The following is a 15,873-nucleotide window of genomic DNA, read 5'->3' on the forward strand; positions in this document are numbered from 1 at the left end:
TTTAAAAAGTTGCAACATTCAACTCGGATGGTAAAATAATCAATTTAATTCCAAACAAATCGTTTAGATATTACAAACAATAGTCATCGATTATTTATCGATGCAATCGTATCTTGTTAGTATTTCATAATATTTTTTATTTTGTTTTAAAATATAATATTTCACTAGCGCTGGATTTTCGATCATTCCTGGAAAATATGAAAATGTCGTCCTCGTTTTCAAAAATCCTCGAAACAGGAATAAATGTTTTTGAAAGTAACTATCAGATAATAAAAAATATTATGAAATATCAACTTTATGCAGATGCGTCGAAAAATTATCGATGATTATTGGTTGTAATATCTGAATGAATTGTTTGGAACTAAATTGATCATTTTCTGATCCGAGTTGAATGTTGCAACTTTCTGAATTTGACTAAATGGACTCTACGTTCTTCAGCATGAGTCGTTTTTTAACAAAGGAATTGAGTCTTTGTCACAAACTCTGATTTTTTGATCCCAATATATTTGCAACCCAATGTCGTAGACCCTTGATATTTCAAACTGTGAATCATGTTAGACCAAATGATCTAAGTTTGAAATATCAAAGGTGTACACCATTAGGTTTTAAAGATATAGAGATTAGAAAATTTGAGCTTGTGGCAAAAGTCAATTCCTTACTTTCAGAAGCAACAGATAGATTTGTAGGGATCAAAAGCGCAAATTTTTCGTCGTAAGCCTATACCCCCTTTCATTTTTCACGTAGACTCACCTTAAAAACTTTTTTAAAATATTTTTTTTTACATTTTTATTTATTTTTTACATCTTTGATTATTGCAACATTTATTGACTTCCTACAATGCATACATTTGTTTAAAAAATAAAATACTGAATACACTTCAAATTATACATGAGAGGGGTTAAATTAAGCTAGAGTGGATGGGGAGGGGGTATATAGGCCAGTTGCTTGCCAGGGGGGCACAGGGTTAAACTAGGCTGAAAGTATAAAAGGGTTAAATTTATTATGTTTTCCAATCTCCAGCTTATTTTGACCCCATTAATACATATGATAACATCATGTTCATTAAAAATATTAATACGGATTGAAATCTATGTACAAGAAATGCAATTGAATAAAATGTAAAAACATTTTCTTTGGTTTGTATAATAATGCTAGTTACGAAATAATACTTATGTATGTAATTAGATCAGAAAAAACGTGAGAATTACATTTCTTACTTTCTATAACAAAAGAGAAAAGAAAGCCCAGAATGAAAACACCGAGTTAGGTTTATATAAAGACAAAATTCACCAAATTGATACTTTTTTGTAAACGATAAAATATCAATAAAAAAATATTAATGAAAAATCCATCAATTGAAATATTAAATTAATTCATTGATTGATTAATTGACCGGGGTTCTGTGCCGGTTAACTTGCTCCTTGATGGACCCCAACTCCGTCCTGAGCTGAACTAACTCCATCTTCAACTGTAGGTTCTCCTGCTCTAAGAACTGAGCGCGCATTGCGATCTCATTCTCTTTTTGCCGTCGCGCATCTCTGGAGCGCTTCGCGGCCTCATTATTTTTCCTCCTGCGCTCCCAGTAGGCGTCGTCCTTCTCGCCACGCCCTTGTTCTGAGGTAGGTGTGGAGGTGAGGGACGGAGAGGGAGAGAGCGAAAGATCGTTTCTGGATTTAGGTTTCGCGGATTCTATATTTCTGAGCATACCTTCGCGGAAATCCGCGTATTTCTGGCTGGAGTTTACAGCGATTTTGGCGAGCTCAGACATGGATTCTTGATGAGGGAGGGAGGGGTGGTAGAGGGGAAGGGGGGATGAGGTAGAGAGAGGGGGAGGGTAGGAAGCATGTTTGGATGGCATATACGGAAGAGAGAGAGGGATGGTCCCTGGGCTGCTAGGGTGTAAATGTGGGAGCTGGGTAGCAATACCGGCAAGTTTGAGTAGTCCTGTCATATCTTGGTTTGAATGCATGTTTGGTAGGGGGCGGAGAATAGGGGTGGGGAGGATACCCTCCTTGCTGTCGATAGGAGATGCGGGCGGAGAGATAGAGAGGCGGGGGAGAGTGGGAGGTGGAGAGTGAGACGGCTGATTATCTCTGGGCGAATCAATATCATTGGATCGTGGCGAATGTGTAAGTGAGAGATCAGAATGCCCGTCGGAGGCGGAGTGTCCGTCCGAGCCTAAACTGTCGTGTTTATCCCACTCCGTCTTCATCTTCTTACTGGCGGAGTAATCTAACGGCTGGTCGTAGTGGGGGCGGAAGTGTGGCGGAGAGGGGGGTGTGATGTAGGGCGGAGAGTGTGTACGGATTTCTTGAATTTGGCGCATTTTCTCAACAAGGTAGAGAAGCTTCTCCCGCTGCTGCTGATCACAGTCCATCATATTCATGTTCAGGTTCATGATCGATTGATCGATGATCGTTCAAGCGTTCTGAAAAAAAAACATATTTTAGAGCATTAAAGTATATTATAGTTATCACACAATACAATAATAATCACTGGGCTACAGTAAATAATTAATCTGACCAGGGTTGGATAATTATTGATAATTAATAATTAATAATTTAGTAGAGAATGTTCAGGACACGGTGGTAGAAGAAAAGAGGGGGTGAGAGAGAATCACCCCCCCCCCTCTAATCTTTAAACTTATACGTATATAGTATACACAAGAAAGTTAAACAATAAATAATATAGAAAAGTAATTTTCAATAATTTAAAAAAAATTAAAAGTGCATTGTTAAATATTGTTAAATGCTTTTTAATCGAGAGAAAAAAATCAAGTTTAATGTATGCAGAAACATTTATAATAGAAAAATAAGACAAGCCAAGAAGGTCTATTTTAGTAAATTAATAGGTTGCCAAAAACGAAATCTTAAGAAGATGTGGGAAACATTAAAAAACATTACAGGGATGGGAAACAAGCCTTATCAGAGTTTAATGAAAATTGATTCCATTAAGAAGAAAACTTAATTATCTCAGATCAGGTTTTAATTGCTAATGAGTTCAATAGCAATTAAAAAAGGAAATTTATTTTTTATATTTTTCAGAATTTTCAATTCAGAAAAATTTCAGATGCGATAAAAAAATCTTGAAATTTGAATAAACGGAACTCCCCCCCCCCAGATATTCATAACTTCGGAACCATCCATCACCCCTAAAAACAAATTTTTTTTTTTGATAAATATAATTCCTAGAAATGCTGCTCGAATACTGATTTCGTCTTCTTTAGCCCGTCTCGCATCCCGAGACCGTTTAGCGGCCAAATTATTCTTTCTTCGTCGTTCTTGGTATGCCTTCTCCTTAACCTCAGCATGCAGCATGCTTCCACTGCTGTTTCCACTGGTACTCAGCATGCTTTCATCCCTGGACAGCATGCTGATGTCATTCTCTGACGAATCCCTTGAGTCTGAATTCTCTGAGAGTAATGAGCTGGACCTGGAGAAGGTTGAACCCGACCTGCTCAGTGTTGAGTTCAACCTGGAGAAGGTTGAAGGTTTAGAATTTGTCTCTGCAAGTTGTTTTAACATTTCCTCTCTAACATTTAGAGCAAATATTTCTATCTTTCAAGATTTTAAGAATAGTTGAATATTTTTGTAAAAATCTTTGATATTTAATTTTAAATGCTCTAATTGCCTGAAAGTAGCATAACTGCCTAAGTTAAAGTTGGGTTGAGGTTGAGAAATAGGCTCAGTGTTAGAAATCTTTATACCAGGATCTTCAGGGGGCTTTTGGTTTCGAGATACTGGAGTTATACTGAAATGGAGAAATTGTTACAAACAAGTTTAACCGGGGTTTGCAAAGATATAGGAATTAGAAAATCAAAATTTGTGACAAAGACTCAACTCCTTTAAGTTTTTGGCAAAACCTCATTTCCAATATTTTTAAAAGTTTAAAGATTTTGTTGATGAATACCTCGTTGCTGACGGAATATTGAGAACTGACAATAAGTTAGCAGAGGGGGAGTGAGATGGACTTGAGGTGGGAATGGAGATGGGAGTAGATTGAAAAGGGGGATTAGATTGGGAATGAAAGGATTGGTTTAGAGGAGAATGAATTGCAGCTTGAGATTGGTTCAGAATGGTGTGGAGAAGGGCGGGCAGTTGAAGGGCGGGGAACTGAAGAAAAGGGTTAAATACAGGAAAGCCCATGTTCCCCCCGGTAGGGTTAATAAAATGAAAAGGAAACCCTGGAGGGAGCACCCCAGGAGGAAACCCTGCAGGATAAGGAGTAAGAGGACTTGAACTTCGTCTTTTCTGAGAAAAATCTGGATTAACAAATTATTCAGTGAAAAACTGGAATTTAATCAAGCCTCTAATTTGATAAATATTGAGAAGTAGTTAAACCACGTAGACTAAGTTAACCCACTTCTCTTGAACATGAACCGACCACTTTATAAAATTGGGATAAGTTAAGGAGTTCAACTCGATAATTATCAAATTTGGCCCCAAACAAATTTTAAATAGTGAATAAATGTGTTCCTAAAGGAATTTCAATATCTTCATCCATCTTCTCTAACTTGTCTTTTTCTTCAATTTCCATTTCTAATTCAAGTTTTAGGATTTTTGAGGATTCATAGAAATTTCATTTTCACTCAAATGGAGAAGGATGAAATATCCAGGGTTAACTGGAGAAGGATGAAGTATCCAGGGTTAACTGGAGAAGGATGAAGTATCCAGGGTTAACTGGACACACATTCTCCGTGTAATGGCCTTTCTAACTACTTCTGTCATATTTTTGTAATCATCTTTAAATTCGGTTTCTTACAGGGCAACAGAGGAAACTTTAAAAAGATTTAGGAAGATGCTAATTCAGTGTTTTCAAAGAAAATAATTTCCTCCGTCGCCTCTAATATAGCGGGGAGCTAAGCAAATTGTGCGTATCGGAGAATCATTTGGTCAAAAACCATGTGTTTTGGTTGCTTCAGGCACTAAGCACTAATATTACATTCTCCGTCAAACTTCCAACCAATCAGAGACGAGCAAGATATCTAGCTGACCAATCAGAAGCCTGGATTCTCTGGAGCGCGTAGAGGGAAGAATTTGAACCGAGGAATGCGGGTTAAACGTCGGTTCAAGGAATCTCCCCCTGGGCTTCAAGCTTCCGTAATGTAGGATTATTCTAGATGTTAAACAATTCCGTGGTTACAGGCAATTTTGAAATATGATACGGAAGGTTAGAAGGAAAGGATTAGACGGAGAATATGTGGAGTTGAAGGACAAAATTCCATTAGACCGTATTATTTTAAATAATGCAATTTCTAACTATTGCAAGAAGGTTTATTTTCAGAGGGGAACCTCCCCCCCTCTTTCGCTTGTGTAGGTCATGAATCCTATTCTAATTTTGCCCCCCCCCCTCCCCACCTTCCAATCTTGTCCCCCCTTTTTCTTGACCGTAATTGCAACATAATGATGGACAATAATAATAAGTCATCATTCCCCCCACCCCTCCCCTCCTCCCAATAAACCAACCAGCTTTCTACAAATTCAGTCATGCATGCACTAAAACCATCAAATGCAAGAAATCTTTTTATGTTGATAAACATAAAAGATTAAGAAAATAGATTTTATAATAATCTTTTGTTTTTCCTATTTTATCATTTTTTGTGGGGAGAGTTTTTTAACGTTGATTTAACGTTAGTTGAGAACTTTTTAATAATATTATAATAACTTAAACCTTGATGCATAATTATACATTCTTCCAAGATTAGAAACTGTTTTTACACAAAAACAAAGATTTCATTGTTAAATTAATAATTAGTTTGAGTTTAAAAATTGTAATTATGAGTTTAGAGTTGAAAACTTTAGAACGGTGGATATCGAGATTAATGCTTGATCCTCTCTTTTTCTTAGTATAGAGACTAATCTGATCTTGTACTTTTATCCTAAAAGGTGTATAAAATTCAACCAATCAGAGTCGCGTATACGAAGCCGATAAATTTGAAATTTAGCGCGCCATTTAAGATTATATACAGAAATGGGAGGAACTCCCTAATTAAAAAACGGTTTTTGATTTTTCTCTACTATATCCAAGAAAGAACGGTTTAAGAAGAAAATCAAAAGTGTGTCCATTGGATACTCAGATTAAGTAATCGGGATTAAGGATATTTCATTCTAAAGTTTTCAGTTCAGACAGTATATAGTACACAGTAAAATCCGACCGAAGGTTGTGTATTTGCAACCTGGATCCTATATATGCATAAATAATAAAGCTGTGACACGACCAACGAATAATATACCATAACCACAATTCAGGGATAAACCTTTATACCCAACACAAATTATTTTTAATAAAATGTCACCGCTACCAGATTCAAATCTAATTTTTTAACAAAAAAACATTTAATTTTTTTTTGTGATAAGTGTTAATTTATGCAATGTATTGCTTGTTTTGACGGGATTAAAATATATCAGTGTGTGCACGCTATGTTTGTAGGTCTATGCATGCAATATATATGAAATAATATTGAATAATGCAATATAAATGAAATAATATTGAATAACCAAAATAAATCATTTTTTTAACCAGACATTGTACTTGTATGAACTATATATATATGTAAAATGGGGGAATTGACGGACGAATTGACGAATTGGTAAATTTACGAATTGATTAATTGACGAAATGGTGAATTGACGATTTGACGAATTTATTTATTGACGAATTAACGAATTGGTGAATTGACGAAATGGTGCATTGTCGAATTGAAGAAGTGACGAATTGACGAATTGACGAATTGGCGAATTGACGAAAAGATGAACGGAGAAACACACCCGGTGATGAAATAATTTACATCAAACCAGCTGGGTTTCCCTGGTCATCAGCTCATTCTTCTTGTTCTCCTCGTTCTTCTTGTTCTTCTTGTTCATCTTGTTCTTCTTGTTCTTCTTGTACTTCTTGTTCTTCTTGTCCTTCTTGTTCTTCTTGTTCTTCATGTTCTTCTTGTTCTTCTTGTTCTTCTTGTTATTCTTGTTATTCTTGTTCTTCTTGTTCTTCTTGTTCTTTTTCTTCTTCTTGTTCTTCTTGTTCTTCTGCATTCATAAAGTATTTCTTGTTTTTCAATTTTCGTTTTTTTACGTCTCTGGTTTGCTTATAAGATTTGAATTCTGATATCAAAGTGTGGGAAACTAAATCTGATAAATACCAAACAATCTATTTATGCAAAGGAGGGGGATAAAACTGATATTTCGCCTCAAACTCTAATTTAATAATCCTTGTATCTTTTCAAGTTTTTACCTATATATAAATATTCGAATATTACAGTTTGAGGCAAGTAACCAGTCCTATTTTTTAAGTCTATCTGTAATGCATAGTGGACTTAACTAAAACCGGATATTAGGAACATTGATATGCGTCAAAAACCGGAAACTGGTAAAATAGAACGGAAATAGATGGACAAAAGAAGGACAGGATCCAAGCTAATATAATAGTTCTCATTTTTAGAAAAATTTCTTTTGGGTATTATTAAAAATTTATATCCTAAACCCTATATAAAGCATATTTTAAGACAAAGCAAAACGATGTCAATGAAAGGAAAATATAATTTAGAAAGCAAGCTACTAATAATAATAACTAATATTGAGTAGTAGTTTGATAAGAGGGAAGAAACGAAGAAATAGACTTATTAAAAATTAACGATAATCGTTGAAAATTACACCTATTATGGTCAATACTTCTCCTACATACACACTTGGATAGTAAACAAATATAATACAATTAATATCATATCCAATACAATACAATACTTCTCCTACATATACACTTGGATAGTAAACAAATATAATACAATTAATATCATATATACAATACAATAATTCTCCTACATATACACTTGGATAGTAAACAAATATAATACAATTAATATCATATCCAATACAATACAATACTTCTCCTACATATACACTTGGATAGTAAACAAATATAATACAATTAATATCATATATACAATACAATAATTCTCCTACATATACACTTGGATTGTAAACAAATATAATACAATTAATATCATATTCAATACAATACAATACTTCTCCTACATACACACTTGGATAGTAAACAAATATAATACAATTAATATCATATATACAATGCAATACTTCTCTTACATATACACTTGGATAGTAAACAAATATAATACAATTAATATCATATANGTCTAGTGTAACAAGGGAATACAGTAGTAAAGAGAGGGTCTAGTGTAACAAGGGAATACAGTAGTAAAGAGAGGGTCTAGTGTAACAAGGGAATACAGTAGTAAAGAGAGGGTCTAGTGTAACAAGGGAATACAGTAGTAAAGAGAGGGTCTAGTGTAACAAGGGAATACAGTAGTAAAGAGAGGGTCTAGTGTAACAAGGGAATACAGTAGTAAAGAGAGGGTCTAGTGTAACAAGGGAATACAGTAGTAAAGAGAGGGTCTAGTGTAACAAGGGAATACAGTAGTAAAGAGAGGGTCTAGTGTAACAAGGGAATACAGTAGTAAAGAGAGGGTCTAGTGTAACAAGGGAATACAGTAGTAAAGAGAGGGTCTAGTGTAACAAGGGAATACAGTAGTAAAGAGAGGGTCTAGTGTAACAAGGGAATACAGTAGTAAAGAGAGGGTCTAGTGTAACAAGGGAATACAGTAGTAAAGAGAGGGTCTAGTGTAACAAGGGAATACAGTAGTAAAGAGAGGGTCTAGTGTAACAAGGGAATACAGTAGTAAAGAGAGGGTCTAGTGTAACAAGGGAATACAGTAGTAAAGAGAGGGTCTAGTGTAACAAGGGAATACAGTAGTAAAGAGAGGGTCTAGTGTAACAAGGGAATACAGTAGTAAAGAGAGGGTCTAGTGTAACAAGGGAATACAGTAGTAAAGAGAGGGTCTAGTGTAACAAGGGAATACAGTAGTAAAGAGAGGGTCTAGTGTAACAAGGGAATACAGTAGTAAAGAGAGGGTCTAGTGTAACAAGGGAATACAGTAGTAAAGAGAGGGTCTAGTGTAACAAGGGAATACAGTAGTAAAGAGAGGGTCTAGTGTAACAAGGGAATACAGTAGTAAAGAGAGGGTCTAGTGTAACAAGGGAATACAGTAGTAAAGAGAGGGTCTAGTGTAACAAGGGAATACAGTAGTAAAGAGAGGGTCTAGTGTAACAAGGGAATACAGTAGTAAGAGAGGGTCTATTGTAACAAGGGAAGAAAGGAATCATAAAAAATAAAAAGATATAGTGAATACAAATAGAGAAAAAAGAAACATAGGAATAAGGAGAGAGGTTAAAAGAGATGGAAAATCATGCAATCGGGAAATTAAGGGTTAAGAATATAATTAAATATATTTTTATTACATATTGTTCAACACCTAGATAAACTGGTTCAGAATAGAAGTTAAATACTATTTGGAACATATTATTGGGAGGAAACGAATGAATATTCATATTCCTATTATTACTAATTATTAATGATCAATAATTATTAAACCCTGGTCATACTTATCATTATTATAATATAAACAAATTCTTACCTTATTGAAGAGTAGTACAATTCTGTTACATAGAAGTTCACTTTTTCCAAGATTTTTCGATTTTTTTTAGAGGATTTTGCTGATTTTTTCCCAGGGAAAATAGGGTTTTGTACGCCCAGCCGGTCGGAGCAGATACACACGACTGACCGCTTGTTCATTTAGGGTCAGAGCCACATACATCAATACCCCGTTACTTTTTATGGGAGGGGGAGGAGGGGTAGGGGGGTAAGGTTCAATGATAGGGGCGGGGGGAATGTTTATGAAGATTTAACTTTTTTTGTTTGTTTTTTGTATTACTGGAATAGAAAAATTCAAATATAATGTAGCTTTTTTAAAATCTACAAAAACTTTCCACCCTTTATACCACTCGCTCCCCCAAATCTTCTTCAACCTTACTTGACCGATAGCTAGGGATACACAAGAGTGAGCAAGATAGAAGGATAGGGTAGTGTGGCGGGAATGAAAAGAAAAGTGGGGGAGGGAAGGGGGGAGCGGGAGGGGAGGGGGGGGGGAGTTAATATGTTTACAAACATTAGAAAGATTGCTTGGTTATGGTTTGGGTTTGGAAATCTTTTATTAGATTGTTGTTTATGAGTGAGAAGTATAAACAACATATATTTACAAGAACAAATCTGGAAAATGGTTGAAGAATGATTAAATAATGTTTAAATAATATTTATTTAAATGATCTTTGGAATCTTTTCCAAAATCACAAATTTGCATTCACAATCTTTTTATACATGGGGTAACAAACCACGAGCGGTTAATACTTATAGGACACTTAAAGCTGAAGTGCACTATGTTTCAGTAAACATTTCCATTTACTGTTACAGCGCCGATATAAGGATTTATCTCTACTTGGATGATGACACATGGCTGAACCCTGATTGGATCAGGCGCTAATGGACTCGGCAAACTAGAGTGGTAAATTGCACACAAGATTATAATTGAATTGAAAATTGAAATATTAAAGAAGAAGGTCAAATTTATACGACATTACTTCTGCGACTTTGCGACCTCATAGCTCCTCTACTTTTTCATTTGGTGGACAAGTTCGCATAAAAAAAGCAATAATAGATGTTCTATTTAATATATCTTTATTATGAGAAGTTACAATTGATATAATTTATTTATTTTAGTAATCACGTGGATGGATGGATATCTCAGTCATGCATTCTGGGATTCTGGCATTATTGCATTCTGGGATTCTGGCATTCTTGCATTCTTGTATTTTTGCATTTATGCATTCATGCATTCTTTTAAGGGTACACCACTGCAAACTAACCAGGAGTAGAAGGCCAAATTTAATTTACATTACTGTTACGACTTTATGACTCCGGCCGTTACTCCTCTAGTTCTCATTTTATGCACAAGTGTAAAAAAGAAAATTTATTTTATTACATATTATGAATTCAAAACATTTTTGATGTTTTCAATAAGAGAAGTTCAAATAAAAATAATACAAGATTTCAATCGGACAGTCGTAGTACATTTGAATTTCCGAGCTGGGTCAACCTTTCGACCGGAAAGGTTGACCCAGCTAGGAAATTGCTTAAATACTTTTTGAGTTATAGCAAAAAAACCATGTGTTCAAATTGACCTCCCCCCCCCCGGTAAATAGGATTAATTGAGAGGGTTTCTTCATGTTTCAAGTGTCCAGATTCAAAATTATTTCTTTAATCAGAAGTATTTTAAATTCATTGAATTCATTGAATTCATGAATTTTACATATTCCAGGATAATGATGAATAACATGAAAAATAAAAAATGAATTTTTTTTGTGGCCTTATGGTGAATTCACCGATATTAAATCATAAAATCGCAACCCTATGGACGATTTTGAAATTTTTTTTTATTTCAATATTTTTTTCAAGTGAAAACGCAGCGACCTCCGGTGGGCGGTTGGCTCAATTCCAATATTGATCACCCCTAATGGGTAGCCTGGGGGTGGCATAGGCAAAAAAAGATTTTTTTTTTACTGGGCAACAATGTTTCTTTCAGCTTGTTTATATCGAAATAAAACAATGGTGTATACAGAAAGGGAGGGTTTGGTGTTTACAGACAGAGAGGAGGGGTTGTGTATACACACAGGGAGGGGAGGTGTATACAGAAAGGGAATGGAAACGAACTATTTACAATCGTTCGAACGAACTTGAAAAAAAACTAACTTTATTTTACTGTACAAACTAAGTTTCCAAAAGATTTGGAAAAAATTATCTCTTTTACTGAACGAACGTTTTTTTCTGACCAAACCTTTGAAAAAAGGGTCGTTTTTAACTAAAAGAATAATTTTTCAAAAACACTGAACAAAAGATATGATTGAACGAATGATTTTACTAAACGATCCTTTAGTGAGAAAACAAACGAAACAAAACGATATTTATTAGAACGAACGAAATCAGTTTTTTTTGTACGATTGAAAAAAAATCTAACGAAATGGGTTGTTATCTGTTTGCAAACAGGAAGACGGTGTCTATAGGTGAGGAGGGGTTGTATAAAAGCACCAGCATTAAGGGAATACATTTTTGGAAATATTTATTAGCTTAACCTGTGAAAAAAAACTGAAAAACAGGTTTTACAATGGTTTTAAGGTAAGATCCCATGCCAATGGGTAACACCCTTTGGGTAAATGTTTGTTCAGTAGGTTAGACTTAAATAAGGTCTATTCCTACTAAACTAAAAATACAGATATGTTTTTAAAAATAGATATTTTTATTAGCTGCAGCGTTTTTTATTTATGTTTATATAATGCCCGCCCGGGTATAAAAGGGTTCTAACCCATTTTTGCAACAGTCTGTATTTTACTCTGCTGTTTTAAAAAATAAGAAGATTTTTTAAAAGGTAGTTTTTATTTCATCTTTATCTTTTATTACTCTAAATATTTTTATTGAACGAGATTCTTCATTAGAAGTTAGAGTAGTATAGAGCAGGCTCATAAATGAGCAGAGAGATCAATTTAAAATCAGTGGTATAAACCTTAGTTTAAAAAAAATATATATAGAAAAATTCACACTTTTAAAAATTTTAAGTAAAAAGGGTGTAATCACACTTTTAATAATGAAAATAATAGAATATTTATGTAGAACCTCTAGCGGTTTGTATTGTAACTACAAAGACGTGACAGGAAATTTAAAACCATGTCTAACAGGTTCAACTAGAACCAAGGTCGTAATAAGCTGGGTTACTCTCGATGCAATCCGATATATACGGAAAATGTCATCTCCTAAGCATAGATGGAATCAACATATGTCGTCACTTTCGCCTCTATAATCAGTGACATGATATGTGAATTGTATTATATCCTTTGCTAAGGTGAAACCATTTTCTGTACATTGGAGCGCATCGAGAGTGAGCAACCTTATTATACAACCTTGCCTTGAATACAAAATAAAGGATAAGCAAGGTTCAGGTTTGAGAAAAGATGGTATCATCTCTCCTATCGACAAAACCTGTTTCTGGTAATGCTATCACACCTAGGGATATGATCTAGTATATTTATACAAATACAAACGCATAAGCATATGTGAATGTAAATGTAAATGTATATGTATATGTATATGTATATGTATGTATATGTATGTATATGTATATGTAAATGTATGTGTATGTGTATATGTATATGTATATGTATATGTATATGTATATGTATATGTATATGTATATGTATGTGTATNAGCAATAAAGAAAGCTTTAACAATATTGTACACCATAGGGCCATTAAAAGAGGTCAATATGGTCTTATTTCTAAGAAATAAACGATTTAATTTTATGCTTTTTTGGGCTGATTACTTTTTGAGGTGGTGGAGATTACCAATTGAGGAGCGCGCTTGCCGCAAAACAGATTTGGGTGGCGGTGATTACTATTTGAGGAACTCTGGACTCCCTCCCTCGTCTGAGTCATGGTTTAACCTTAGGCAATAAGGTGTATAGGAACCTGATTAAACCTATTTACAGTTTACCTGCCACTAAATCTATTAAAATCATGTGTTTCAGTTTCAGAACATACCGCTAGAGGTTCTACGTCGTGAAGTCAAACCTTATAGAAATCCAACGTATAGAAACAGCTACGTATAGCAACATGGCGTATTTTCCGGGAGAACATTTTTTTATTTAGAGTTTATACCCTAACCTGCTGCCGACAACACCTCTAATTCCCTGTATCCAATACTAGAAATTCAGCTGACCAGCTGAGGTATGGCGGGAGATTTACTTCCAACACAATGAAGATCACTCACCAGCTCCTAGAGTTATACAATGTTGGTGTAAACGCTGGCCTGGATTTGAAGCTGAATCTATGGACAAGGGATGGGGACGAGTTTTTTTCTTTTTCTCGCCTTCCTGGATCCAAGCATCAGAGAACCAGGACTAGGAGCAGAAGAAGGAGAAGTTATGGACGGGCGAGAAATACCTCAAAGGATGTTAGGTCCCCCTTGCAGGCTGCAGGACCCTCCCAGGTGCGTGAGAGGTCCCATCTGCAGGTAGCTAGACCCCGCCAGGTGGATGAAAGTTCCCAACCGCAGGTAGCTGGACCCCCCTAGGAGCGTGAGAAGTCCCAACCACAGGTAGCTGGACCCCGCCAGGTGGATGAGAGTTTCCAACCGCAGGTAGTGGGACCCCGCCAGCTGGATGAGAGGTCCCAACCACAGGTAGCTGGACCCCCCAAGGTGCGTGATAGGTCCCAGCCGCAGGTAGCTGGACCCTGCCAGGTAGATGATAAGTCCCAACTGCAGAAATCAGAGTCCCCTCAAGAGAATGAAAGAAATCCAGCCCTAACTGTGAAAACCCCCTTGATGGAGGAGAGAATCTGCAGGAAAGGGTTAAGGCGCCATTGCAATGATACAAAGTACCCAAATCCTCTTTTCTTGAAAGAACCTTTTACTTCTTGTACACCCTCCTCCTATATACCTCAGTTAGACGGTGAAAATGAACGTGATCCTGAACCTAATCCTGAACCTGATCCTGAACCTGATCCTGAACCTGATCCTGAACCTAAGCCAGAGCAGACCGTGAAACCCCTAATTAAAACCATTCCACCAGAGCTTGAACCCGCGCCTGGCCTGAATCCTCCATCCAATATTGTGAATCCTATGTTTGGATTTTGTCAGGATACTACATGTTTAATATGTCCCGATAAAACCACGGAAAAAATCGGAAACTATGATGCCTGTTTTCCTAGCACAGATAAATCAATACCAGGATGTGAACGTGTACACTGGCATTCTAAGAATACACTCTGTTTTACAGCTGGTGAATTCAAAAAACTAATATGTGGTAAAATTTCTCTGAGATCATTGTAAAACGTTATGAAATCTTTAATCTTTAATCACTGAATAAATATTTAGATCTTTAATTTTTTTTTATATTTTTGAGAATTAAACGTTTTTGTAAAACATTTTAGCTTATCATTATCATTATCATAATTTCTATTTTTTTAACATGCCCTAGACATTAAAGGAGTACAATAGTTTAATATGTACATTTGTACTGCTCTCTATTGTGTTTAAGGTCCCCCAGAATTTATTATGTACTGACAACATAAATGAATGATTATATGGTTATACATAAATTTGCATGTTACTATTAAAAAAAATATTTTATAAAAATGCTATCTACAGTTTTATTTTTAGAAAAAAAAAATTTCTCAAAAGTATAAAAAAGTTCTCTAGTAATGCTAATATGATTTCATAAAATTTCGTTTTACCATTTAAATAAAAGGATTTTATGAAAATTATATATACTTTACACTGATTATTTAATTTCTCAAAAATTTAAAAAATGGTCTCCCGGAAAATACGCCATGTTGCTATACGTAGCGGTTTCTATATGTTGAATTTCTATAAGGTTTGACGCCGTTCTACGTGAATATTAATATCTATCAGACATTCTGTTTAAATCCTTATTTTGAAATTGCAAATTAGAATTTGATGCATGAATTACATATCAATTAGATTAAATTGGAAATTAAATTCCTAAAACAGAAAAACAATTCTGTAACTTTAACGAATATACTTTAATAATGGATAAATCTAAGACATGTTCTTAAATTATCAAGCTCGGCTGGATCCAGATTCCTGTAGGGTCATAGAATTTAATAGTTTTTCTATTGGGTGATTAACCCTATTTACCCTAGGGTTTGTTAACGACACCTCACAAAGTGTTTGAGCTAGGAAGCTTAAATTTTCTGACTTCTCTAACTGAAGGCTGAAAGCTGGGCTTTTATACGAATTGCTTGAGCCCTGAGGCATACTGCCTAAATGCCTTATTTTACCTATTTACCTAAATCTATTTAGATCTACTTTCAGTCATTAGATTTAAACATTTTATATCACTTTGGAAAGCCTATAACAGAAGCAACCATAGTGCAAAATTTTTGCAAAGAAATTTTG

General features: G+C 35.0%; 2 protein-coding genes across 2 annotated transcripts; both read right to left on the bottom strand.

The window, feature by feature from the left end:
- Positions 1-778: 778 nt before the first annotated feature.
- Positions 779-9,618, bottom strand: LOC111709158 (hepatic leukemia factor-like). The gene is made up of 2 exons (XM_023482768.1): positions 9,488-9,618; positions 779-2,428 (listed from the first exon to the last, which is right to left on the bottom strand). Exon 2 carries the CDS (start codon positions 2,396-2,398, stop codon positions 1,385-1,387), a length of 1,014 nt encoding a protein of 337 aa, XP_023338536.1. The 5' UTR covers positions 2,399-2,428; positions 9,488-9,618; the 3' UTR covers positions 779-1,384.
- Positions 2,420-4,764, bottom strand: LOC111709148 (protein giant). The gene is made up of 5 exons (XM_023482757.1): positions 4,476-4,764; positions 3,910-4,261; positions 3,631-3,750; positions 3,132-3,531; positions 2,420-2,428 (listed from the first exon to the last, which is right to left on the bottom strand). Exons 1-5 carry the CDS (start codon positions 4,534-4,536, stop codon positions 2,420-2,422), a joined length of 942 nt encoding a protein of 313 aa, XP_023338525.1. The 5' UTR covers positions 4,537-4,764.
- Positions 9,619-15,873: the final 6,255 nt, after the last annotated feature.

The sequence above is a fragment of the Eurytemora carolleeae genome, unplaced genomic scaffold, assembly GCF_000591075.1.
Source record: "Eurytemora carolleeae unplaced genomic scaffold, Eaff_2.0 scaffold220, whole genome shotgun sequence".
NCBI classification, from domain to species: Eukaryota; Metazoa; Arthropoda; class Copepoda; order Calanoida; family Temoridae; genus Eurytemora; species Eurytemora carolleeae.

Coding starts and splice junctions, on each gene's coding strand:
- LOC111709148 (XM_023482757.1), bottom strand. CDS start 4,536: ATGGAAATTGAAGAAAAAGACAAGTTAGAGAAGATGGATGAAGATATT. Junction 4,262..4,475: donor AGATATTGAAATTCCTTTAG/GAACACATTTAT, acceptor TTGTTAATCCAG/ATTTTTCTCAGAAAAGACGA. Junction 3,751..3,909: donor AATATTCCGTCAGCAACGAG/GTATTCATCAAC, acceptor TCTCCATTTCAG/TATAACTCCAGTATCTCGAA.
- LOC111709158 (XM_023482768.1), bottom strand. CDS start 2,398: ATGAACCTGAACATGAATATGATGGACTGTGATCAGCAGCAGCGGGAG.